Source organism: Pundamilia nyererei, unplaced genomic scaffold (genome assembly GCF_000239375.1).
Source record: "Pundamilia nyererei isolate P.nyererei 1_Seehausen unplaced genomic scaffold, PunNye1.0 scaffold00060, whole genome shotgun sequence".
Lineage (NCBI taxonomy): Eukaryota > Metazoa > Chordata > Actinopteri > Cichliformes > Cichlidae > Pundamilia > Pundamilia nyererei.
The window spans coordinates 1394540-1419157 of NW_005187461.1; the positions used below are offsets into that span (position 1 = coordinate 1394540).

At 42.3% G+C, this 24618-nt stretch overlaps 4 protein-coding genes across 9 annotated transcripts in view; 2 read left to right on the forward strand and 2 right to left on the reverse strand.

The window, feature by feature from the left end:
- bcl2l13 (BCL2 like 13) overlaps positions 1-10604 on the forward strand; it is an 18590-nt gene extending 7986 nt beyond the window's left edge. For all 4 annotated transcript variants that reach the window (XM_005734772.1, XM_005734770.2, XM_005734769.1 and 1 more), the window contains exons 5-7: positions 2134-2206; positions 2367-2495; positions 8471-10604. In XM_005734772.1, the coding sequence (XP_005734829.1) occupies positions 2134-2206; positions 2367-2495; positions 8471-9544 (1276 nt within the window). In that variant the 3' untranslated portion in view covers positions 9545-10604. The remainder of the gene's footprint in view (positions 1-2133; positions 2207-2366; positions 2496-8470) is intronic.
- Positions 10605-11067: 463 nt separating this feature from the next.
- bida (BH3 interacting domain death agonist) lies at positions 11068-13234 on the reverse strand. The gene is made up of 4 exons (XM_005734768.2): positions 12992-13234; positions 12475-12748; positions 11892-12025; positions 11068-11706 (listed from the first exon to the last, which is right to left on the reverse strand). The coding sequence occupies exons 2-4, from the start codon at positions 12728-12730 to the stop codon at positions 11512-11514; spliced, it is 585 nt and encodes a 194-aa protein (XP_005734825.1). The 5' UTR covers positions 12731-12748; positions 12992-13234; the 3' UTR covers positions 11068-11511.
- Positions 13235-13919: 685 nt separating this feature from the next.
- Positions 13920-18000, reverse strand: wee2 (WEE2 oocyte meiosis inhibiting kinase). 3 transcript variants are annotated; one of them, XM_005734781.2, is made up of 12 exons: positions 17789-18000; positions 17199-17468; positions 16898-17106; positions 16660-16717; positions 16147-16316; positions 15929-16050; positions 15701-15847; positions 15527-15625; positions 15363-15448; positions 15091-15261; positions 14803-14951; positions 13920-14415 (listed from the first exon to the last, which is right to left on the reverse strand). In XM_005734781.2, the coding sequence occupies exons 1-12, from the start codon at positions 17936-17938 to the stop codon at positions 14250-14252; spliced, it is 1797 nt and encodes a 598-aa protein (XP_005734838.1). In that variant the 5' UTR covers positions 17939-18000; the 3' UTR covers positions 13920-14249. The 3 variants fall into 3 exon arrangements, with proteins under 3 accessions (XP_005734838.1, XP_013766783.1, XP_005734839.1); XM_013911329.1 differs by having other exon boundaries at positions 17199-17515; positions 17789-17920; XM_005734782.2 differs by having other exon boundaries at positions 17199-17325; positions 17789-17872.
- Positions 18001-18195: 195 nt separating this feature from the next.
- On the forward strand, positions 18196-24177 carry dennd11 (DENN domain containing 11). The gene is made up of 9 exons (XM_005734780.2): positions 18196-18821; positions 19321-19420; positions 19515-19673; positions 20320-20473; positions 20582-20720; positions 20919-21050; positions 21143-21293; positions 21433-21501; positions 21609-24177. The coding sequence occupies exons 1-9, from the start codon at positions 18410-18412 to the stop codon at positions 21802-21804; spliced, it is 1512 nt and encodes a 503-aa protein (XP_005734837.1). The 5' UTR covers positions 18196-18409; the 3' UTR covers positions 21805-24177.
- Positions 24178-24618: the final 441 nt, after the last annotated feature.

Genomic DNA, 24618 nt, shown 5'->3' on the forward strand with positions numbered 1-24618 from the left:
CCAGTGTTTTACAAATTTCTCATACTCAAAATTCACTAATCTTATAAATCTCAAAAGTTACATCAGTCCAGCTGTTTAATGTTGGTGGATCCTGTGTCAGACACCTTTTGGTCAGTTGCAGCTAGCAGCACACCAAGTAAGTATTTCTCTCTTATGTCTGAGGGTTTGTATCCTAAAAATCTGGATTTGAAATCAAAGGGTAAATATGTACTAAATATGTTGTGCATCACTTTATGGACTTCTCTCCAGTAGTTCTTAATATTCTTACAATCACAAAACATATGGTAGTGGTGTGCTGTTTCATTTCCTCCAACATTCACAACTTCCATCATCATAATGCGCCTTTAAAGCTGAAAACACGAAAAAGCTTTTCCAGCAGAACTCCTTCCATAGATGTGATGTTCTACTTTTCCAATGAAAAGAACAAATGTATCGCCATTCCTCTTCTGTGATTGTCTGACCTCCCTCTTTCTCCCGTCTTTCTTTTATATACTTTGTTGAATAATTGTTGAGATCATGAAGACTTTTGTATATTTGTGAGATTACACCTTTCTTCATTTCTGACTTATAAGCATTTGCAAAGAGTTGGGTAAATGGCCTCGCTGTAGTGGGTATTTGCTTTTTAATGTTTCGAGTATAAACGTTTCTTAACTGTACGTATCTATCGTGGTCTTGGTTTTCTAAATGAAACATTTGCTTTAAAGTTTGGAAACTCATAATTTCATCTTCCTTTAAAATACCGCATATCGACGTGATTCCTTTATCTCTCCAGTTTTTAAAACTAGGGTCTATTTGATTTGCTCATATGCTCATATCCGACTCATATGCACACCATTTTAATATTTTTATATCCTTCTCCAGCTTTTTTTCTTTTACCACCACTTTCCAAACCCCTACTGTGGCCTTTACCCAAGGATTTCTTAATTTGGAAATGTAGTCCTGTAGATTTTTATCTGCTAGAACTGCCTGTATATGCATATGGTTATTGTTTTGCATTCCATTTCTTTCCATGCTGCTACATATGAGGGATCACACCAGTGCAACACTGCCCTGATCATTGCTGAAGTATAGTGTTTTTTTTAAAACATGGTAGTCCCCAGCCACCGTTCTCTTTGGGCAGTTGTGATGTTTTGTATCGTATTCTGGGTCGTTTCCCTGCCATATGAATCTAGAGATCGCTTTGACTCATTCAGTAAAATCCATTTGATTAATCTGGAGTGGGAGGGTCAGAAACAAATATAAAAATCTCGGTAAAACATAAATTTTGATGGTTTCTATTATAGAGCTTATGCTCAGACATGGGATATGATTCCATTGTGTAAGGTCCTCTTTGCCTCTTTGATATAAATGGTTGTAATTTCTGTCAAATAGTCTTTTTGTATCTTTAGTAAGTCTTACACCCAGGTATTTAATTGAGCCTGTGTTCCATTTCAGTGGATGTGCTTGTCTGAGCTTTTCAGAAGGACTATAATTGTAGGGAAGGGCTTCAGTTTTTTTAAAATTGAGTTTATATCCTGTTATTGAGCCAATGTTTTTAAGACAGTTCATTACCTCTGGCAGAGACTCGTCGGGTGTTTTTAGGAATACGAGTACATCATCGGCATAACATGTTTTGTGCAGTGTTGTAATTTAGTTTTTAATCTGAGATGGTAATGCTTCATGTTTTAAATAACAGCTAAAACTCTATGGTGTTAGGTTTGGTTCGCCATATGAACTGGTGTTCGCCATAGTTTGTCTTGTTGTTCCCGCTGTGAGGTTGCCTGTAGTAGAAAACGGAAATAAAAACTCTTCTGCTATTTTAATGATGAATCAGTGTAGCCCCCCTCCCCACGCAGACAGCAGAGGCATTAGCACCTTGTTTTTACAGGAGCTGGTTATATGTAAAGATAATGACATGAAACTGTAGCAAAGAAGATTAAATATCTATAAGATAATAATAGTTATTTGGTGCTAAAATGTGATCTAGGTTGATAACTGGTGTTGCTGCTACTTCCTCAGTTGTTGTAATCAATTTACCTAAAGTAAAAGTAGTCCTGGTAAACAGTTACATGTGGTAGGTAAAGTACAAAACCTTTAAGCTCCTCAACATGAAGATCACGTGTTTAATACTAATGGTAATGTCTGTGTTTTCAGACCTCTGGACTATCAGAGATTCAGATGCACAACACTGGAGCTCTCAACACACACACCGGGAGGCTGGAGCAAGGTGAGTGAGTTCTGCTTCACTGATTAGAAGAGACATAATTTGCAAAAGGTGCAGTGTTTCCAGTTAGATTTTCTCCTAGTAACAAGAGAGAGGTGTCAGATTTATGTCTCTTATCCTTGTGAATGAACTGCTTTCTGTCTCTCGTCACCACTGCCACCAGGTGCTTGTTCCGTTAGTGCTGCTCCAGGCTCTACAAAGTGAAGGCCAGTCTGTGATGACTCTGTTGGACCTGGGGCTTCACTTCCTAGAGGAGAACGAGGCAGACTACATCACTCAGCTTGGGGGATGGGTGAGTTTTTAAATAAAGGGGAAAATACATTATAAATAAGTCTAATTACCTGAAAGTCCAATCTAACAATCTAATACAATTTTAAGATGGCCTGCATTTGTATAGGACCCCAAAGCGCTTTACACTACATTCAGTCATCCACACACTGGTGATGGCAGCTACATTGTAGCCACGGCTGCCCTGGGGCGCACTGACAGAGGCGAGGCTGCCGGACACTGGCGCCACCGGGCCCTCTGACCACCACCAGTAGGCAAACATGGGGTCAGTATCTTGCCCAAAGATATTTGGGATCGAACCACCGACCTTCTGGTTAGTGGCTGACCTGCTCTGCCACCTGAGCTACCCCAGTAAAAACTAAGAAAACTATATTCCCAGTTTAGAAATACTTAAAAAGTATCTTAGATTGCAGGTGTGGTGACTAATTTTAGAATAATCAAGGACAGAGCCTACTGAGACTTTTAAGTTTTATTAAGGAGTAAATATTATTAGGACTGTGCAGAGCATGCGTACATAAAACAGGAAGAAAAGATGCTGCGTAGTGGAAAACTTTATTGCACCAGCCTAGAAAGATGTACACACCTCTTGATAGCCAGATGAGGGCATCAGTGAGCTACAAGAAATGCATTGGTTTGCTAGATTAAAATGAGCATCATAATACCCATGGCTATAAATTCTCTGCTTCTATATAAATAACCAGACTGTTATGTATACAGTGTATTTACTGCTACGTTTCTTTGGGCCAATAACCATAAACTCTGAAAATTGTCAGGCAAAAATAGGACAGTACTTCTGTTCTGTGGAGTGTTTTCATATTAAATATAAACCCTGTTCATGTAAACTGTCGCTGTTGATGAATGAAAGTCTAGCAAATACTCCTTTAGCCGTGCAAGTTGTCCTTCCACATCTAAGTCACGATGCTTGGCTGCAGGCTCACTCTCTCCATGGCTTCTTATTATCATAGATAAGCAACTTGTGCAACTTTGTTTCTAGGTTTACATTTTTGCAGAGATAGTATTTGTCAGAATGCAGCCCTTCGCCGTTGTACTTAGGGAGTCTGTGCGGTGCTCTGCTATTAACGAGGCCACGTTGACGAACGTTCACGTGACTTGACATGTTAACTGCTGCTCTGGTCGCCATTACATCATTGTCGTGCTCTGGCTGGTCTCACACAGCGTTATGTGAACACAGTACGCTGGCTTCAAACAAAGCTACATTCTTGCTCTGTGTTATGTCATAGTTGATGAACGGATGATAGGCTCGGGCACGATCGGCAATGGAGTGATGAACTGAAAAGAGAGAGGGAGTGCACGAAGAGGCTGTGGAAAGGAGAGGGCACGAAGGAGGGAGGGATGAGCGCAGTCAGGGCAAAGTGAAATCTCCATTAGTTTGACAGCTGTCTGCATGCACAGCTCCAGCTGGCTTTCTACCTGCACTCCATCTCAAACCGTCTTTTTTGACTCTCTGGGGCTTTGTGCGTTCACACTTACATTTCACAACTTTCACGCTCAGGTAAGATGGTTTACTTGTGATGCGTGCTTGTCTGCATGCGTGCATGTGTGGCTGTGTGCAGCAGTGACAGATTTTAAGAAGCTAAAAAGGTCTTTACTTCCTACCAGTACTCTGCTTACTGTTGTTAACATTTGACATATGAGGCCGTGAGATGTAAATTTCCACAACAAGGAGGAGAGTAAATGAAGTTTTTTTTATTGCATCTATCAAAGTTGTATATTAATCAACAGAAAGGGTCTTTGTTGTTTTTGTACTTTACAGGATATTGGAAAAAGTTTCTGTTGTGTCTGCCCAGTTCTCTTTAGGACACTGAAATGCAAGTTAGGTATGGGCTGCTCGATTAATGGCTTTGTTAGTTACATCAGAATACACAAAGGATTTGTATGGCCCTAATGTGGCGTACACTTCATTTGGCAAGGACAAAAGTAGCTGTCAGACAATAGACAGTCAGGGGAGCACACGGGGGGACGATGGGTGAGGTGATAAAAACAAAAAGACCTTGAGGAGATGTTGAAGCTTGTCGTCGTTGTGCTCGCATGATGTTGGTGTCCTGCTGTCCATCTGAAAGTAAAAATGCTGCATAAGAACTGAGTGTTCAGTATTCATATTGCCGTCCTTGAGAGTATAATGGAACATGAAGCAGAAAACTTGAAGGTGCCAAACAGATAATTGCACCTCTACACTCGGAGAAAAAGATATTAAAGACATACATTACTTTATTGCTGCATATTTGATATTCAAAACACCATATCTTTAAAGGCAGTAAAGAAATATATAGTCCTCTGTTTTGTATACTGGAACAAGCTGCCCTGCTTAGAAACAATGATGATATTTTAAGGCTGAGGTGCTTTAAAGGCCCGAGTCTTTGTCCTGTCAGGCCATATCACGCTACACCCTGTGCAGTGTAACTGTGCTTCCCGTGTTATGTAAGCATCCTCTGGCCTGCTCTGGGCTTTAATATGTGCATCACTGTGACACTGCATCAGCATGAATGTGGACCAACAGAGTGTCTGCGCAGGCTGAGGAAGCCCCCAAAATAACTCTAATAATCCCCTAAAAACATCATCACCAGGTGCTTGACTGACCCGCTTGTCCTTTGCTGTAAAAAGCTGCTGAAGCAGCAGGACACTGGCTGATTGGCAGTGATGAAGCAGGACAGACATTCATTTTTTTTCTGCTCCCCCAGCTACCCACAACACTACCACAACCCAATATTTACTGATTGCAGATTGTGTAGCTGCACACAACAAGACACTCTGTTGCAATAAGATTTATTTTTATTTTTAAAAGGTGCTTCCCCAGAAGTGGTGTGGAGACGTGTGATTCCATAAACACTTTCAAATCTCAGACAGTCAAGCATGTCGCACCCTGCATGTGGTGGTCAGTTTCACAATGCTGCATCTGTAGGGATTATTTATGGGGTGGGGATGAAGTGTGCTAATGAAAGCCAGGGTAATGTGAAATGCTAAAACTGGATTACACAATGTAAAATAATAGCAATGTGTCTGTTTTTCTGTCAGTAATAAAGACGTTGCAGAAGAGAAGCTGATAAATAGTGTGTTGTTGGCCAAAAGCGAGGATGCGTTCATAGTGATGAACATTCCTTCTCTGAAAAGGGAAGCGTCGCCTGAAACGATGCGAAAGAAGCCTCCACAGCAGTTCTGAGGGATAAGTTAGTTTAAAAATAGGGATGTGGGGACCTGTGGTGAAATTTGTGTCTGTTTGCTTATTTTGTTGCTGTTAAAGAAGTCTTTAATGTAAAACAATAAACGAATAACCGTGCTGTGTTAAAATCTTATCCCCAGTAAAGAACTGGTGTTACATAGCAGATGAACGATGGCCCCTGACGTCGCTAAATGTTGTCACACATTTCAACTTTAGGTTTTCCTTTTTAAAGCTGGCTCCTGGTTTTTCTCGTCTTTCTCAGCACTTTGTTTTATTCAGCTCGGTCAGCTGTGTGACCCCTTGCAGGACCGGTGATTACATAATGCTCATATAAATGCCAAAGGTGCATACTAACCAGCGACCGTTACACTAACTAATCCCCAAACTGAATATCAGTAATTCACTTGTTGATGTGGAGCGTTTGCTTTTTGTGACAACTCTGTCAGATCTGATGTTTGGATTTGCAGCATTTGTAGGATTTTGACTGTATGCGACGGCCATGCCAGTGCAACTAATGTTGATTTATCAGCAGAAATGAGTCACCAGGGCAGTGGCTATGTTACTCTTACTCTTATCCTCAGCGATAGCTTTCTGCTTCAGTGTTTAATTACAATGTTATTTAACCTTGGGTTGCAGAGAGCCAGTTAAAAAGCAGAGTAGTAACAGGTAGGCTGTACACCTTTGGCTCTGCAACAAGAATGTGCAGTGGTTTTATATAGTTTGTCTTAAGGCAAGGGTGGAGAACTGAGCCTGAGAACAGAGCAACAAAGCCTAGAGTTTTCCCACTCTCTGCGTTTCTGAGGGACAACCTGAAGCATTGAAGAAAGTTTAGTTTGCATGTCTTCTCAGGTATGTTTGTATGCAAGTTTTTCATCGTGGTTCTTAGTTTAATCCTAAACTTTATAAGCTTTATATTCAAGCTTTATTACTAGTACTCTAACTTTAAAATATGTGGTCATATAGTTGGTCAGTAATAGTCTTTGTATTACTATAGTTCATAGGTGTGGTCTCCAGTGCAGTCATAGCTATTGCTGAAAACACAAACCATAAACTAAATAGAATTTTAAAGAATAGCCGTGTCTCTTTGGCTGTGGATTTTTTATTTTTTTACCACACGGCAACATTAACCTGCTGTGTCGAGCTGATGTGCAGGCTGTGTCCTGAGAGGGGAGGATTTTGTGAAACACTCCTGCTCTTCTACATTCAAATCAGCTTATGCAGAAAGCAAATGTTGGATAACGATGAAACGCTGTTGGATTTAATCTCTGTCCTGCTTCCCAGGATGCAGCTGCCGCGCACAGCACTGAGTCTCTTTGTAAGGAAAATGACCTTCACGGCTTGTAGGTTTTCTAAAAAAACAAAACGTGTTTAAATACATGTTCAGACGTTGACGTGTGAGTTGATCAGATCCAACTGTGTGGTCAGGGGCACCATGAAGAACATGCTGACATATTCTGCTTATTTCAGATGAAGCTGCTGGCGGCTGTCTGAACCCCTCTATCTGATGCTCACACAAACACTCACCCTCCCTGTTTGACTAACACTGCGTGCCTGAACTGTCTGTTTGAATCTCATCAGCTCAGGTCACACCTATGTGACATGCAACACAGCAGAAAAGCCTGGCCATGTCAGATACAAGCTTAACTTCCTCAGTCAAGCACAGTTTAGTATCTCTAATTGTTTTAGCCAACATCCAGACTTTTTGTTTCACATTATGTGTTTTTTTTTTTTATTTTTTTTTGCACGCATCATTTGCAAGATCTACCTGCTCGGCATGCCGTGCAACAAGGTGGTTTGTATGTTGCTCATTTGGTTAGTCAGCCTATTACTTTCTAAGCTAAATCTTTTCATCTTGTGTTGGTTGGATTGCCAAAAGACTCCCAGAGGATCGGTCCTACTGACTCTAGTGATTTCCTTAGATTTCCCTCTTGTGTTGCCATGAGGTTGGATTTCATTTATGAATACTAACAAAGTATAGTATTGGCATATATGTTCCTCTTGCATAAACTGGAGTTGGAGCCGTAGCAATCACGATTTTCTGTAGCAAGTTCTGTTTTATATTATTGCAACAGATCCAATGGGGAGTGATTTTTGTTGTGATAGAGAGAAATGTTAATGTGCAAAGTCCAAAGTTGACGCCTTGGAGCTACAGGACTGTTGTGATCTTTGATTTCACTGCTTGTCTTGGTCAGTTGCCTATTTTGAACCACAAATTGTAAGTTAAGCGTCACATCACTGCATGGTCAGTGCAGTGATGTGCATTCATATTAAAAAAAATTTTTTTTTTCTTTGCTAAATGTTTGCATGATAAAACTTACTTTAACATATTAAGCTTCGATATATTGATTTCTGAAACTTATTTAAATGGATTTTCTTCCAGCAAACTCAGCCCTGTGTTATTCTTACTCACATGGTTATATTTGCATGTTACATATCAAGACCTCAGCTTACAGATGCTTCCTTCCTCTGTTGTTTACCACTAGGTGGCGTAGAAGATAAAACAAGTGTGGATTTAGTCTGCAAAAGCGCCCCCCCCCCTATAGCAGTCCTATTCTGAATTGCTATTATGTAACCTTATAACTTATTCTTGGTTATAATTTTATGACTACTGAGAAACTTTTACATGTTGCTAAAATTGTAGTTTTATTTCTTTTATTTCATATTTCTTAAGCTGGTTTTCTTGGGAGAAGGTTCCCTCTGATGTTGCAACCAGAGACTAAACTTTAACAAAACACAGAGATTGTAACAAATTCAACTAATAAATTGAATGTAAGTGTCATGTTTGTTTCTGTGTGCCACAGGGTGAAGTATTCCGCCTCGTGTTGGATGAAGAGCGAGGTGTGACTATTGCCGAAGACAGCAACGACATTTACATCCTCTCAGGAGACCAGGATCACGACCAGATCAGCCCTCCCTCGTCACTGCTGTGCACCGGAGACAACAGCAGCGAGCAGAGCTCCTGGCAGACAGAAAGCTTACCTGTGTCTCTGGCTGGCCACGAGTCGTGGGCACAGGTTGGTGCGATGGACCCTGAAGACATCAAGAGCCTGGACAGCAACGAGGGTGTTGCTCTGGTCGAGGAGCGTAGTGAAAACAACTCCTCAAACTCGGACATCGTCCATGTGGAGCGCGAGGAAGCCGAGCTGTTGGAGGAAGGCAGTGAAGGCGGAGTGATAGAAGAAAGCATGATGAGTGTTTTAGGCACTGACAGTGAGCTGGCTGAGCTCAGGGAGGAATTAAGAGTCCAGACCGCACCTGCACCAGTGACAGCTGAGGCAGACCCCACACCTCCAGCTTCCCTGATTTCATTAGAAGAGCCAGTTGTGATAGAAACACCTGCAAGCTTGTCTGCAGAACCTTCATTCATTTCCTCAGAACCAGAGCTGCTTCCCTCTGCCTCTGAACCTGCTGAAGCCCTTCCCACTGAAGCTGAACCTGCAGTACCTTTGTTTGTTGCTGCAGTGGAACCAGAGCCTGAGCCAGAACCAGCTGCTGTCACTGCCCCAGTGACCGATCCAGTGCCTGCTGAAATGGCAGTCCCATCTCCAGCCAAGGAAATCCCGACAACACCAGCAGAGCCTGATTACACATTAGAACTAGCGTCCGAACCAGAGCTGAACCCAGAGTCCATCACTGTGTTTCACCAGCCAAAGGAATCGCAGCCAGAACCAGAGACTGTGGCAGAGCTAGACGATACGGTCGCTGCACCTCCAGTTCCAGAGGCTGTGGAGGCCCCTGTCAAAGCACCAGCTGAGGAGGCCCCAGTGCAGCCGGAGCCAGAATCAGAGCTCCCAGTGTTGCTTTATGGAGGGGCTGCTCTGGCAGTCCTTGCAGCTGTTATAGCCTTTGTTCTCATACGCTTTCAGAGGAAATAGCGTAAAAAAAGTGTTATCCTCAGCAGCGGGGAGTGTAGAATGCTAAGGTAGAATAAAGGTATTTGCATACATACGGTGAGACTCTCCTTAAAAGTAGTTTTTAAAAATCTTCCGGGTATAAAATGTGTGAAAGTGTCCCCCAGCAAACCAGAATGTCTTGTCATCCACAACCTTAGTGCTGGGAGTCCCTCGCTGCTTCTTTCAACCAGGTGCAAACACAGAAATGTGAAAACGGTGCACTCCACTCTACTTCTTATTTTCTCTGTTTTTCTTTTGGGGGTCAGTTGCAATTTTGTTTCCAATTTCTTTTTGCCTCCAATCTTTTGTACTTCTTACTGAGTACAAAAGCGTGTGTGAACTTTTATCCCTCTTCGCTTAGATTCAGCTTCTGTCGTGTCTCTTGGTTTGCTATTTGCATTGTTTCTTTCATTGGAGCCAGCGACGCTGGATTGAAAATTGACAGTGCTCTCACAGGAAACATAAACCTCAAGTATAAGTTGTGATGTTGTGCGACATATGGGTTTCTTGCTCTTCCGCCTCCTACGCAACAAAGGGTTATTTATATTTTTCTCCCTGTGAGTAAATCTGATACTTTCATAAACAGACTTCTATAGAAGTGAATGGTATTTTTGATATTTTCGATTGAAACCAAAAATGAATCTAACGTGTCCATATTGCACAATAAATTTGTGATATCAGTACATAAATTTAAATATATTGTGGTTTTAAAACATTTAAAAAAATCTTGATGCATATTGTTTCAGAAACCAGATGTTATGATTTTTTTTTTTTTTAAATCTACTATATTTGGTTGCATTAGCCAAACAAGAACCACCGATTACTTTCAGTGTAAAGTGAGCTATAGTTACTCCAGTTACTCTCACCCTCATTTCAGTTACTTTGCTGTCGTGCTTTTGCGCCCCAGCATCTTTATTTGGTCCTCTGTACTTTGCCTTGTCCCCTTTTCCCTTATTGTGGCACTGCTCATAATACCCGACTAGTTCCACAAAGGTTCATTTGTAAGTGTCTGCCCCAGTGACAACATAATACTTCCCTCCCCAAGTAGAAAGAAAAGCAGTAGCATGCTGAGAGTTATTGAAAGCAAAATCAGGTTGCCAAAAGACAATCAAAACCACTTGGAACCATTTCAAATATGATTTGTAGGAAAGTCTTCAGAACAAACAATAAACTCAACCTCTTACGTAGCTGTAATTTTGGATTTTGCGTTCACACTACATTAAAGAAATCACTGAACATTCTAGTAAACCAGCAGAGCACAAGAAACCAAAATAATATACTGAACAGGAAGTGGAAACAAATAGTGTGGAATCTCCCTTTGATTCCCTCAGAGGGAAAACAGCTGGGAAATTTATGAGGAACTCATGTAATCTGTTAGCCTGGTCCTTAACACACCCTCACTGCTGCTATCACGCAAAATCATTTGAGTTTAAAGATATTATAGGAATTTGTATGAATGTTCATGTCACCTTCAGTACTGCAAATGTTACACTCATCAACTTAAACTACATTTACTTTCAAAGGGAAACTTTACAAGTCCAGAGCAGGATGGATGTCAAACACAATACCCAACATGGCATTTTGTACCTCGAGTTTCCTACAGAACATTGTTTGAAGCAAAAAACAATAAAGAGATTAAACTACTTCAGCTGTGATTTATTGTTTTTGTGTATATACAATGAAATTAAACTGAAGGAAAAAACTTTAATCATGCTACTTATAAGCAACATAAAGTAAACATTTTAAGTAATAAAGACAAATAACACTTAAGCAATAGTAAACAAAAGGAATAATGAAATTCAAGTGTCATGTTTAACGCTTTCATTTTGATCTTCAGAAGTGTTCGGCACTGGCACATCAACAAACTCCTTTCACAGTTGGCTAATCATGAGACGCAAACTGCAGTTTCAGATGTAACTGTCATTTCCTTAGAGACAGCTTTTCTTCGGTCACAGAGCCCATGCAGTGTTGATGTACTGCAGGGCGGTGTGGAAAAGGTTTCTCAACCTCTGTGGGGTCTGCACACACACCCTCTTCACCAGTGTAAGTGCAAGGGCTATGATGACTCTCTCCCGGGGTAGGTCAGGACCTACCCAACGCATCATCACCCTCTCTACCTCAAAGGCAAGGTAATCCTTCCATTTCTGGAAAGCAGAAACAAATAGATCAGTCCATACACTTGGGCTCAAAATAAAAACAACCTGGTGTGGCATCACTAGGGTAATCTCAATATATCCACATATTAGTTTTTCACTGGCATATTTAAAACTAACCCTCGTTTACACCTAGTTTGTGCACTAAGTAGTCCTCTAGCTGAACCCATACTCACTTGAAGAGGGGAGGTTGATATGTTGTTGCTCAGGTTCCTGGTAGCTTCAGTAACAATTCTGTCTTCAAACTGAGCAGCGATTTCTCCCAATGCTCGTGCAACCTCAAGAACAGCTGCAGCCTGTTCATGATTTCCTGCAGCAAAAAAAATACAATTGCATTAGTCAGAGTAAAGTTTAACATTTATGGCTGAAGTCGTGTTTCTATAGTTTCCATTAAGACAATTTTAACATTCTGGACTACTGCTAATTAACTTCAGCTCTGTAGCATAAACAACAGAGTCAGGGTCATTTCCTGGTTTCACTTTCAGTTGTTTTGTTATTAACTGGAAACAACTCAGTCAATTGTGATTTAGTGGCATAACTTTTAGAAAATATGGCACTATTTGCAAACATCTGGGTCAAACTATATATTTGATCAGGTCTCTTAACTCAAGACATGTTTATAAAACATTTATTTTATTACACTGTCGCAAAAACTGCCACACACAGCTCATTGTTGATTAAAAATAAATAAACAGCTGATGACTGTGGCACCAAACTTGACTGTAGACAGTACAGTTTACATCGTTTTACTTTACTTACCCCGGATCTGTAGATCCACTATGGGGTGAAGATCCTGCATAGAGACTCCGATGTTGCTTGGATGATAACCATCAGTTTCAATCTCTCCATTATCCAGGTTACGTGCGTCGTGCCCGTTGCTGTTGATGTCCCAAGAAAACTTGTACTGTTCGCCTAGCGAGTGAAGCTCCTTCATGTAGCTTGCGCTTTCATGGCCCTCTTGAAGGAAGGCGAAAATGAGCTCACTCGCCGTAACCCGAGTAGTCGAGAGGTCCATCTACAACCAGCCTGAGCCCTTAGATAAAAACAACGATATTAAATAATATAATAGCAGTGAAGATGCCACAACCGGACACTTTAACATTACATCGAAATTTGTTTCTGACAGTCGCCGAGAGAGAGGGAAAAGTCAGTTCCCAACCGATATTTAAGCGATGTCAGTCAAAACAGAGGAAGTTTAGGAATTTTGTATTTTAATAACTGGATTTCAAGTGGATAAAGAAAAAAATAGTTTAAGCTAATGCTAACGTTAGCTTACCTTGGGCTCGGCTCGTCAAAGTTGTTTAACGTCGAACAAACTAAAAGTATAACAGGCAGCTAAAGTATACCTAACACCAAAATGACATCAAATATCGATTCGTTTCGCTTACACGCTTTTACGTCACCTACATTAACTTATTTGCGTGAAGTGAAAACTTATGTATGCGGCAGACTGCCGACTAGCTTCAGTCTTTGAAACAGTTTCTGCTACTGCGTCATGACGCCTTTAAATACCGTCTGAATTTTGCCTGCTTATGTATCTTTTGACTGGCATACACGGTGTTGACTCCAAACTACCCGGAAGGCGTCAAAAACGCATATACGTTTAATCATGGTCATTTTTGACTGAATATGTTACATTAAAATAGTCCCACAGCTATATTTCTTCTGGACATGTTTTCACAAGCTTAAGAAAGCGAATATTGTAAGTCCCATTTGACTTATCCACCTACTTTGACTATTTAAATAACATATTTGCCATTTAATGCCTCTAGAAATTGTGACAGGAAGATATTTATATATTATACTATTATTAGAATTTATGCAGTTATGCAAGTATTGTGTTAAGAATCAGTGGCAGTGCTAATGTGGCCTCGTAAAAAAGAAAAAAAAAGGAAAAGTAAGTGTGTGTGTGTGTGTGTGTGTGTGTGGGGAGGTAAATAAATTTAATTGGATCTGTCTTGGGGAAGCCTATACTCCAGTTGGTATTCAAGATTATGACAAACAGAGCCTTTCAAATAACTTTCACAGTATGGTGGCTCATGCTTTTCAAGCCCAAAATACAGTTGGCTGTAGTTATAGATAAGAGCAACACTACACTGGAAAGTCCCTGTTCATCTTCTGGATTATAAAAGGTCACCACAGAGACACAGGAAAACAAAATAAAACAGTCTACTCAAAACACAAAATAAAATGCTGATAAGATGCTTAAAATGTTTATTTACAGGTTTTAAAAGAAAAAACAACAACAACCACCAAGTGCCTGACTTGTTAAGCATACTGGTCTTCACTTGTTATGAGATGTTAAAATGATCACCTGGAACATGTTTGAGTCAAGAATATAATTAAAACAGTTCTGTCCAATGCTTTAAGTCTGAGTCACAACGTAAAATAAGATTATGTAGCGATCGTCTCTGTTACGGTTGCTGCTGGAGTCACGCTACATTGCCTTCTGCTGCATTCTTTACCACAACTTCTTGGCAGAGTGTCACAGTAAACACCACAGCAAAAAACAGAAAATTAGGCTTCACGTCATCTCAGACTTCATAACCTGGGCAATCAAAGCTCATGGATCTTGCAGTCTTTCTACCAACAAGCCTCCTCCCTGGTTTGGGGAGGGAGCCCATCTTGACAGGTGGTCTGTGCCCCTGTAGGTGGTTCTGCTTGGGTGACAAAGCTGCCTGACGGGCCTCCTGGAGTTCTCTGAAAGGGGAAATGAAAGTGTTTTCAACTATAATTAGTCATTAAGATACCAAAACCAGCCTGTTAAATATGAACATAGGAATGAGAGGTTACTACAGGCTGTCACAGGCGACTACTACAGCATTGCTGAGATGAAACAGCACCACCTGCTGGTACGATTCGTGCATTTTTTTGCATTGTCACCGCTTCAGAAGCAACACTTGGGCCTATAACTTCTCTTGGGGTTTCACTTCCTTAACAATGCATTTATTTATTATAAGTGACTTATAAGTACTCTGAAAGTCTCCCATCATCTCCATTAATTACTGCAATACTTCAAGTGCGACTTGGGTCTGAAACCTTCGAACTGGGGACTGCAGCTTAAATTATTTTCAGTTTTCTTCTTACTTCTCAAGCATGGCGGTCCTGAACCTCTCTACAGTCAACTCTCTTCGCAGCTGAGCAGCCAGCCTCTCAGTCCTCTTCTCCCTCAAGACTGTGTGCTTGCAAAGCTCCCTAGCAGATGGCCGCTTTGTTGGGTCTGGTTCCAGCAACAACTGACAGAGAAAAAGTGCTAAAGATAAGCTATTCCAGCTATAACAAGTAAAAATGATATTTAGACAGGTGGCAACTAAGAATGAGTGTTTAAATAGCATTAAATGAAATATTTTTAAAACAACAAGGTTACAGAATTACCTGAAGTAAACATCTAAAGGGAGACGAGAGCTCCTGTGGCAGCTTGGGGAGACGCCCCTCTCTAAGACTGTGCCACTGATCTCCATTTAGCGGCAGAGGAGAAGCCCCGGCAGCCAGCAGCACCGTGAGGCCCAGGGCAAATATGTCCGCCTTGGGGAGGTGACTGTAATCCTGGGGAGCAGTGAGACAACTGAAATGTGAAATTACCACAAAACAGGAAAGTGCAACTAACCAGTTTTCCTCTAATGCGAATGAGCATTCAGAACAGTTACCTCATGCAGGACTTCACTGGCCAGAAAGCGGCTGTCCCCCTCCTCAACTTGAGGACTGGTGGCTGATGTCACGTGACCCAGATCACCTGCAGAAAACTCAAAGTCAGCCGACGGTAACAAAAATAAATCGGTCAAAAAGGTAGCACTTTATTCAACATCAATACCGATTTTGTAAATGATTCTGGTTGAAGGGTTTCCATCTTCTTCCTCTTCACTCTCACCCGTCACAATTGCGCTGGGGCGGTGGCAAATGAATATATTACCTAAAAAGAAAAAACTGTTAGGGACGAGGCACAGTGAATGAACGTCCAAAGGGAGAAGTGGTCAAACAGACGCACTCGGTTTGATGTCCAAGTGAACGAGGCCTGAGCCGTGGATGTATTTTAGACCCACAGACACTTGCAGAAGCAGATCTTTCAACTCTGCCTCTGTGAACAGCTCTCCCTTTGCCTCCCTCTTTACAATAGCGCCATTAAGACTTCCACCTGAGGGACACACACGGGAAGACAAAAATCAACGCCGTCCTTCATTTTATATTCTACTTTAGATGCCGATTTGAAACCTACCGTCACAGTATTCATTCTGAATAATCATGTGATCATCCTCAGCCCATGCTGAGTAATATCGGACAACATGTGGGTGGTGCCCAAGCACAGCATGTGCATACACTTCCTTTAGGGCCAGCTGCCTAATAAAAGAACAAAAAAAAATCTTATCAGTGAAGGTGTTTAAACGATAGGGAGGGCTGATGTGTGTTAGCCAAACAGAAACGGTGCTGACTCACTCATTGGCAGAGCCTGCCAGGGGTCGTCTGGAGCGCTTGATGGCGTACAAGCAACCATCCAGCCTCTTCACACACTTATAAACTGCACCAAACTCACCCACACCAATGCACTCTAGCTCCAGGAATTCGCTCTCATAGCGTGACAGCATAAAGGCTTGGACAGCTCGTCTCTGCCAGATTAAACAGACATGGTAAGAAGGAAAGATTTCTAAAGAAAGAGCACACGTCACTCCGCATGAGAGGAGAACTGGGGTTTCTTCTGTGATGATTCACCAAATATGGTAATAAGTCCACAAGGAAATCACTTTGTGAGGATTCTGACAGCAGTTTTCTTTCTGCTAGAGATTCCTTGTAGAAATTCCGGAAGTAGGGCTGGCAGGATGTCATTTTTGGACAAAACACAAAGTGAGGAGGCAGCTGAAGATGACAAAGCCCGATGATGAAATCATATCAGAAGCATCTGAAAGGGGAGGGCTACATTCAACACAAGTACTGGTAAAAATAGCTTTGTACCTTTGGTGGGAGAAAGGCGTCATCATCCTCTTCAGATGACGTTAGGCTGTGTTTAAACCTGGAATACAGAAAGGGCATTTAGCCCTTTATATACAGAACTACAAAAGTCAGGCCTGTGTATCAGGACACGTCTAAGTTTAGACCAAAACTAGTTCAATTTGAATCCTGAAAGCATTTTTGTCATCAGTTGGAGATTCTTATTGTGACAGCCGGCATGTAATAAGGTGGAATCGCATACCTGCGGCCAAAGTCATCATCATCGTCACTTCTACAACTGTTCCTCCACGGTTGCTCGCTGTTCCTGCGCACCGGGTCTGGGGTGAAAGGATTCACGTTGACGAGAGGTGCTGTGATTAGGTTTGCGGCAGCTGATGCAAAACGCAGAGTTCGCTGTGGACGACTTATCTTAAGACTGGAGTAAGGCTGGGAGGCCTTTGATAGCAAACTCTATAGTAAGAGAGAAAGACAAAGAAAAAACAAACATCATTCAAGCACACAGACGGGAAACAGAAGCATCTTTACTCTATATTCTTCCCCACCTTGGGTGTGCTGGGAGAGTCACACAGTCTCAGCTTCCTCCAGGAGGCGTAAGGTATGGGGCTGGTACAGTGCTGAGGGGAACATAAAGAGTTGCTTCTACTGAAGTGACGTTGTGCTCCGGGGGTCCTGCAGGCAGAGGTGGGACTGTAGACTCTGGAGGTGCTGTCATCAGAGTTGTCACCGCTGCTGCTGCTGCTGCTCTCTTCTCCACAGCTAGAAAAATCTAGCTGCTGGCTGATTCCATCAAATAAAGTAGCCATGCTTGGGGCCTGAGTTTGGGGAATGGCTTCTTTTATAATGCCATATCCTTTTACACCTGAGAGCACAACAGCGCTGTGCTAAAATCTGGACCGATGTTATGCACAAAATGTGAAGCCTGCTTGTTCATAGAGGTAACAAGTTTACAGTTACACCCCCACACCTCTAAAGCCAGAGGCCTAGTGTAGGATAAATGGTTACTTAAGCAGCCCACTAAAAGTCTAATTAATTAGTTCCCCGCCCAGTTGTTTTATTATTGCCAGCAAAAACTTTAAGATGTTTCTCATATTGCTTATACCCCTAATAACGTGTGTTTATCACGTATACTTACAAACAAATGACCATCCACGCCAACACGCTTGAATTTCGCGCCACATATGCATGACTTCCTGTTTAAATAAATGACGCCACCGGTTTCAGTCATCGAACTCTCTGATTGGTTGAGTTGTGGTAATTGAAGAAACACCTTGACGTAAAGCATTAGTAAAGAAATGTGATATTTCGTTAATGTTAGGGTAGTGTGGGAATATTACGAAAAGCTAACATTTGACATTGAAAGTAAGAATAAAAATCCATTAAAAGATTTTTTTAAATGAGCTATTAAGTCGCTTTACAGTCATTATTAAGGACAGTTGCAAATATTCATTGTTGTAAGTAACTTAAAAGTTTGTGTATTTGACAGGGGAAATGTAAAAAAAAATAGGTCACCGTATTAAATAGTAATATAGACACGTGGGCGGAAGCGGGCTACGTCATCAAAACAGTGAGGCAGGAGGAGGAAAAGAAGCCCCGTCCGTGGATGTGACACGCTTACAAATACATAGAAAACAACTCCGCGAGCAGCAGGAAAGCATGATCCGTCTCTCACGCCGTGCTTAACCCGCTCGACACGTCGGAGCTTTGTGTATTTTCTCCCCTTCTTTCTCGTGTCCTCGGAGGCTGCAGCAGCACCATGGTGGAACAGTCGGACCGAGCCCCGCTCCTGGACTGGGAGGAGATCCCACCGCCCGATCCGAACCAGGCGGCTCAACCTACGCCTCAGCCGCCGCGAGAAGAAGACTCCGCGGCGGAGAAAAGTGCGCCGACAGACACTGCGGCTGGTACTGGGTGGAGCAGCAGCACCACCATCGACGCCACCACCATCATCATCCCCCCCGGTCCGACACGCAATGTGACAGCTGCTGTTGTTGTCAAAGGGGACGGAAGCCCGGGCCGAACCGAGCTGTCCGGGCACGGCTGGGATCGCCCGCAGCCTCTCGGTACAGACCGTAACGCCCCTTTCCCCGGCCTCTCAGTGAAGGATCAGTGGGAGGAAAAAGACCAGATAGTGGCCGTGTTTGTGGTTACCTTTGATACAAGATCAGGTGAGCAAGCAGACTTTGGTCTCTTTATCCTTCGCATTTAAAATTCTCAGACATGGACTGCGTAACCGCAGAAATGATGATCATGTGACGTTTTGACATCTTTATCTGTGCAACCGTGCATTATGCTGAACGGTTTTCATAAAAGCCACAACGAAGAAATAACCTCAACTATTGTGAGGCAACCTTTCAACACGAGACAAAAGTCAAACATCCTTTAAAGCTCATGCAAAAATAAGTTACTGAAGTCCCAAATCGTCTAAAGGGGAAATCCTTCCACTTAGATCTTGTTTAGAATTGATCAGAACTCTCTAATTCCTAAGTTTCTTCACGTTTTACATAGTTGTGTTGGTGTGTAGTTGAGTCACTGCTTTCTTGCTCTCCCTGACCTCTGGCTAACACATGACTAACATGCAGGATTGGAGGAAGTTGCCAGGATGAAAGTAGACAGTGTAGGAAGTGACTTCATGGGTTATTGTGTGTGTGTATTTGTGAATGGCAGGGAATATGATAGAGTGGTGCCTGCCTCATGACATCAACTTGGATGGTGTTGAATTCAAGTCAATGGCCAGCGGTTCTCATCGGATCACCAGCGACTTCATGTACGTACTTCCACATGTCAGATTTTCAGCTCAATGAGGCTCAGAAATCTGTCAGTCTGACGGTCTCCTGCTCTCCGTTATGCCCACTGGACAGATATTTCCGTAAGGGTGGCTACTTCGGTCTGGCATGTTTTGCGAACATGCCCGTGGAGAGTGAGCTGGAACGAGGAGCGAGAATGAAGTCTGTGGGAATTCTGTCTCCGTCCTACACTCTGCTCTACCGTTACATGCACTTCCTGGAGAACCAAGTCAGGTCAGACATGTAGAGTTGCTGTTTTCTTCCTTCCTCTTCATACCCTGCCCACAGGTTCCTTTTTATATGCCTGCCTTTAATATAGGCTCATTTCTTAAACATGAACTCAGGATCCCAGTTGCAGCTTTTGTCACAAGAACCCACTGACATGCAGTTTTTCTATGAAGTCTTAGCACAGGAGTGAAGAAAATACTGTTAACAGCATCTCTCCTCCTCTCTTCTGAAACACTGCTCTCCTTGTGATAAAATCCTGACAGTATGTGACACAACCACAGGTTTGGGTTACAGTTAAAGCAGATCTGCTGTAACTTGAAGGGAGTGTGGAACTCTTGGCTACATTTTATGTGTGACACTTTGCAGTAGCAAGCCTAAAGTGTGTGATCTGTATGGCTTAAGTGGTTAAATCAAATAGAAAAGTTAAATTTATTTCATACAGCTGGCCTCAGATGATCTCACTGTGCAATTTATGGATAACTTCTGCTTTGCACAATCTGTGCTCTTGCGTTAGGAGGACCAAACACTGGCTAAATTTAAAGTCCACGCAGTAACATGAGCTGTGAGCACCGGTGGGAATGTGCAGAAAGAAGTGAGTTCAAGCTTAATCTGCTCACATTCCTTCTTTTTCCCCCTTGTCATCCCCTTGAAGACACCAGTTGCAGTGTCCTGGCCAGTATTCTCCACTAGAGGCCTTCTATGAGGATAAGAAGGCCATTCTTCCCCCTACAGGAAACGGACTAGTCACCGCCTGCCCGACCTGGAGTGTTACTAATATAAGCCGCTGCATGCACCCTGAAATGAAGGTCTGAAAGCACACACTTTGGTTACTGATGCTCCCTTGTCTTGAATGCTCTGAAACATCGAACGTAACCCCAAAAATGACCACATTTGCCACTACTTGCACCCTGTAGATCACCCACCCGGCTGGCTGCATGTCCCAGTTCATCCAGTTTTTCGGGGAGCAAATAATGGTGCTGTGGAAGTTCGCGCTGCTTCGGAAGCGCATACTCATCTTCTCGCCTCCACCTGTAGGAGTTGTCTGCTACAGGGGTGAGTTGCTTAATCATAGCTTGTGCACATTTCTCTATAGCTCTAGTAATATGTGATTTACTGCGTATGCACATTCTGTTTTCACAATAATGTGATGCAAAGGGATCAAGATGTAACGAATAGTCAAACAGAGAAGCATGTGTGGTGTTTTTTCCTCTTTTTGGAGGGTTTTCATTCAGTATTTTCATATTCCCTCAGTGTATTGCTGTTGCTGCCTGGCCAACGTTTCATTACCCGGCATTGGAGTTTCTGTGCCTGAATTACGGCCTTTCTTCTACATCAACATAGCCGACATCTCTGCCCTGGAAACAGAGCTGTCATATGTGGCCTGTGAGTGAAGTTTAACTGTAAATGTTTCATTTACAACATAAAGTGATGAGTTCTTTTATATAGACATGTTTTCCCACGTGATATGTTTGAAGGCACCACGGAGAAGATCTTTGAGGAGAAAAAGGAGCTGTATGACGTCTATATCGATAACCAGAATGTGAAAACTCACAGGAGCCATTTGCAGCAGCTGCTCAGGCTGACCGCCTCAGACAAGGAGAAATACAGGAAGCTGACTGAGCAGAGGTGCGTTAAAATTGTGTCGCTCCTCTTTCTTTTTGTTTAAATTTGCAAAATGCATTTGTTTTGTGGTCATAGAAATACGCTGCAAAATGAGCGTTTGTTATTTTTAGATTTTACAGTGACTGACTTTTTCTTTTCAAAGGCAACTGCTGCTGTACTCTCAGGAGGTGGGTGAAGACTGCACATCAAATGAAGAGGATCTTTTCATCCTGTGAGTCCTTGACAGCTGGTTGCATGGTTGATAATGGACTTGAGTCATACTCAGACAAGTGCAGTGTGGCCCACGTATTAATGCAGTTGCCTTTAATCTCATCTTAGGTTCTTTATGGAGCTTAATAACCGCATCTTCCAGACCCTGTCAGAGGTAGCAGGAAGCGCCGACCCCACTCTCACCGGTGAGCACGTGAGGGCCATGGGGCTGGATCCCCAGGGAGATCGAGCCTTCCTTGCCGACCTGCTGGAGGTTTATGGTTTCGATGTAACGCTGGTCATAGACAACCTCTGCTGCCCCTGAACCCCATTCAACCCGGGAAACTCGGAAGCCTGGATTATATGTGCCTACTAGGGTCACAAATACAAGACTGAAGACACTGCCTCCATCCTGGGACTTCATCTTCTCTTCTGTGTGTGTGTCTCATCTTAACCCGAGGAGACTGTTTCCAACCACTGTGGAAGAAAAGGACACCTAACATTGTGCACTTCCTCACAGTGGGTGATAAACACCAATACTGCTGAGCAGACTTGTGGCCATTAACATCTTATGCGAGTCACTCCTTGCTGTTTTTGTCTGAACCAGTTTTCTTGTGTTTGACTTTGATTAAGTGACCAGGACTGAAGCACTGGATGAAAATGTAAACTGTCTGATGATTGCACCTGCTACTGTAGTGAAGTCACCGGCACTTTGACGTCCACTTGTGGTTTGTCTAAAGAATGGATTTAAGGTTCCTCGAAATGAATTTGTGCACTTCAGATATCTTTCCTGGGGAATCACACAGACCTCAGAATAACAGCTGTAATTCTGTTCTTATGTTTTGTTTTTTTGTCTGACTATTCCTGAAATGGTTGAGGGAGGAAAAAGCTTTTGGACCACGTTAATTGCCTTTGAAAAAGGAAGCAATATGAATCTGAGTGATAAGGGAAAAGCTGTTCTAAGGACCTTGCTCACCTTCATGCACCTTAAACAATATTTAGATATCACAGAGTGCAGGAGATCGACGCATTCTGGAAACCTTTTGCATTGTTGTACGTCGAAGCTTCTCATTTGTCATAATCGGTGGAAGACTTTTCAATGAATGTGTAACTCTTATTGTGAATGCTGCACCACGTCCGCCACGGGACTGTTTCCCGATACACACAGTCACGCTTAAATTGAACTTTTTATATGCTGTTTTTATGATTTACAGTCTGAGCCATCTAGTTGTTCCAGAGCGGGAGCACCTGTAAATGAGCCGTCACATTTTCTTTTTCAAACTACTGCAGAGCCTTGTTCATGAGCAGAAGTTCATATGTCTCTTAGAATTCTGCTAACTAAAGCGTAATCGATGAAGCTGTTTGTTGATCAGCTCCTGTTCAGATGTGTTCATGACAAAGATCTCTTTGTGCGCGTTTAAAAAAAACAATCCTGTAACGTCCTGAGCCGAGCAGAAGCTTTAACTCCTCTGTGGGCAAATTCACGGAAAGGACTCGGTCTGTTCCGTCTGTTTTTCTCAGTCCTTTCATCAGTGAACCCAGCTTTAGAAATGGGCCAACTGTGTCTTTTGAATACTGCTGGCAGAGTGCTTTTATTTCAGCCACCCCTTTGCCAACCACGGTGATAATTTGTTCCATGTTGGAACACATAAGTGTGACGTTTGCCTTGTATAAAATTGAAGAAGTGGTTTTAACTTTCTCTCTGGCGTACTCCACCCCAAGCATATTTTTTCTGGCTTTGTTAAGAAAATAAAATGCACTAAGTGTTGTATATTTAAGAAAAGGGTAGTAAAGGAGACCTATTCTGCATTCCCTTAGTGGCTCATATACGCTCATACTAAACATGGCCAAAGTTTCAAATAACGAGGTCTGGGAAGCAGATTCTCTGAACAGTCATTTTTCACAGTGTTATATATTTAAGATGTTGCTTCTGTGTAGATGAGAAGCCCCACCTCCTGTTCGTGAGGGGCAGCCAATCAGAAAGGAAGAGAAACTAAAACGTCAAAGATCTGCACCACAGCCCAGTATTTAAGACAAATAAGGATTATTTTGAACTCTGAGTGATGCAAAGCAACTCTAGTAGTATCCATTCAAAAACATGACCTGGAAACGAGCATCGTAGGTCCCCTTTAAGCCCTGTTTTTTGAATGGGGCCTTATCATAATGTGACATTTTTCAACTTACAAGAGCAAGGTGACTGATTTCTCTGAAAACATTACGTACACTGTCATGAGAACTTCAGAATGACCTTAGCTTTTCCACGATTGACTACCTAGTCTGTTCACTTATCAGCTGATATATCATCTTTCCTCTGACAGCGTTTGTTTTCCGGATGTATGTTTAATGTTTAAAAGAAAAAAAGGGAATGTGCACAACACAAACCACTGTATAAAATGCCTTCTTTGTGGAACTGTTCACAGATGTGTACCAGCATTAGCTAAATGATTCGTTTGTACAGCCTTCTCACATTACTGAATGTCACAGACGGCAAAAGTATTGCACACATGCAGCAACGTATCCAAATAGTGTGACTGTTTTTTTCTTGATTGTAAGCGTAATCACACAATAACAAGTCTTCACCTCTACTAATGCGAAACACTGTAAGAGATGTCAGTAATGTACACGAGAACTCAATAGCATGAGCAACTGTCAGTTTCACTGTACTGCCATTGTAAAACAATAAAACACTGATACGGTTCAAGCGTTATCTAATCTTCTTCTAACACCGCATCATTTTCCTATTTCAATTGAATAGTCCTCCTCTGTAAAAAACAAACAAACTGTATTTAAAGTCAGTCGTTCTTTAGCAAAAACGTAGAAATTACGTTTATATTCCGCCTGAAACCTTCAGATTTTTCAACCAAACCAAAATGAACCCACAGCATTCTCAACGGGCCCCACAAAGCAGCCACAAGCTTAATCCTGCAGATTTGCTGTCTTAACGCCATCTGTCCGATCAGACAGCATCTCCGTGCAGCGTGCCAAAACTCCAGGTCCAAGCTACTGCAAAACACTCAGGTCGGCACAACGTCCCCACATTGATCTTTACTCAGTCACTTGCTCCTTTCTCTTTAAATGAGCTCGACAATTTTTCCAAGAAGACCAGCAGAAGTGCAGCTTGGATGGCTTTAGAACCTTG

What these genes read in the sequence shown, in the direction of transcription:
- wee2 (XM_005734781.2), bottom strand. Translation starts at nt 17,938, where the DNA reads ATGCTTTACGTCAAGGTGTTTCTTCAATTACCACAACTCAACCAATCA. An exon ending in TCACTTGGACATCAAACCGA is followed by an intron (nt 15,626 to 15,700) that starts GTGCGTCTGTTT and finishes TTTTCTTTTTAG; the next exon opens with GTAATATATTCATTTGCCAC. An exon ending in CAGAATCATTTACAAAATCG is followed by an intron (nt 15,449 to 15,526) that starts GTATTGATGTTG and finishes AGTTTTCTGCAG; the next exon opens with GTGATCTGGGTCACGTGACA.
- dennd11 (XM_005734780.2), top strand. Translation starts at nt 18,410, where the DNA reads ATGGTGGAACAGTCGGACCGAGCCCCGCTCCTGGACTGGGAGGAGATC. An exon ending in CGGATCACCAGCGACTTCAT is followed by an intron (nt 19,421 to 19,514) that starts GTACGTACTTCC and finishes CCCACTGGACAG; the next exon opens with ATATTTCCGTAAGGGTGGCT. An exon ending in GAAGAGGATCTTTTCATCCT is followed by an intron (nt 21,502 to 21,608) that starts GTGAGTCCTTGA and finishes ATCTCATCTTAG; the next exon opens with GTTCTTTATGGAGCTTAATA.
- bida (XM_005734768.2), bottom strand. Translation starts at nt 12,730, where the DNA reads ATGGACCTCTCGACTACTCGGGTTACGGCGAGTGAGCTCATTTTCGCC. An exon ending in AGTGGATCTACAGATCCGGG is followed by an intron (nt 12,026 to 12,474) that starts GTAAGTAAAGTA and finishes TTTTTGCTGCAG; the next exon opens with GAAATCATGAACAGGCTGCA. An exon ending in TATCAACCTCCCCTCTTCAA is followed by an intron (nt 11,707 to 11,891) that starts GTGAGTATGGGT and finishes TCTGCTTTCCAG; the next exon opens with AAATGGAAGGATTACCTTGC.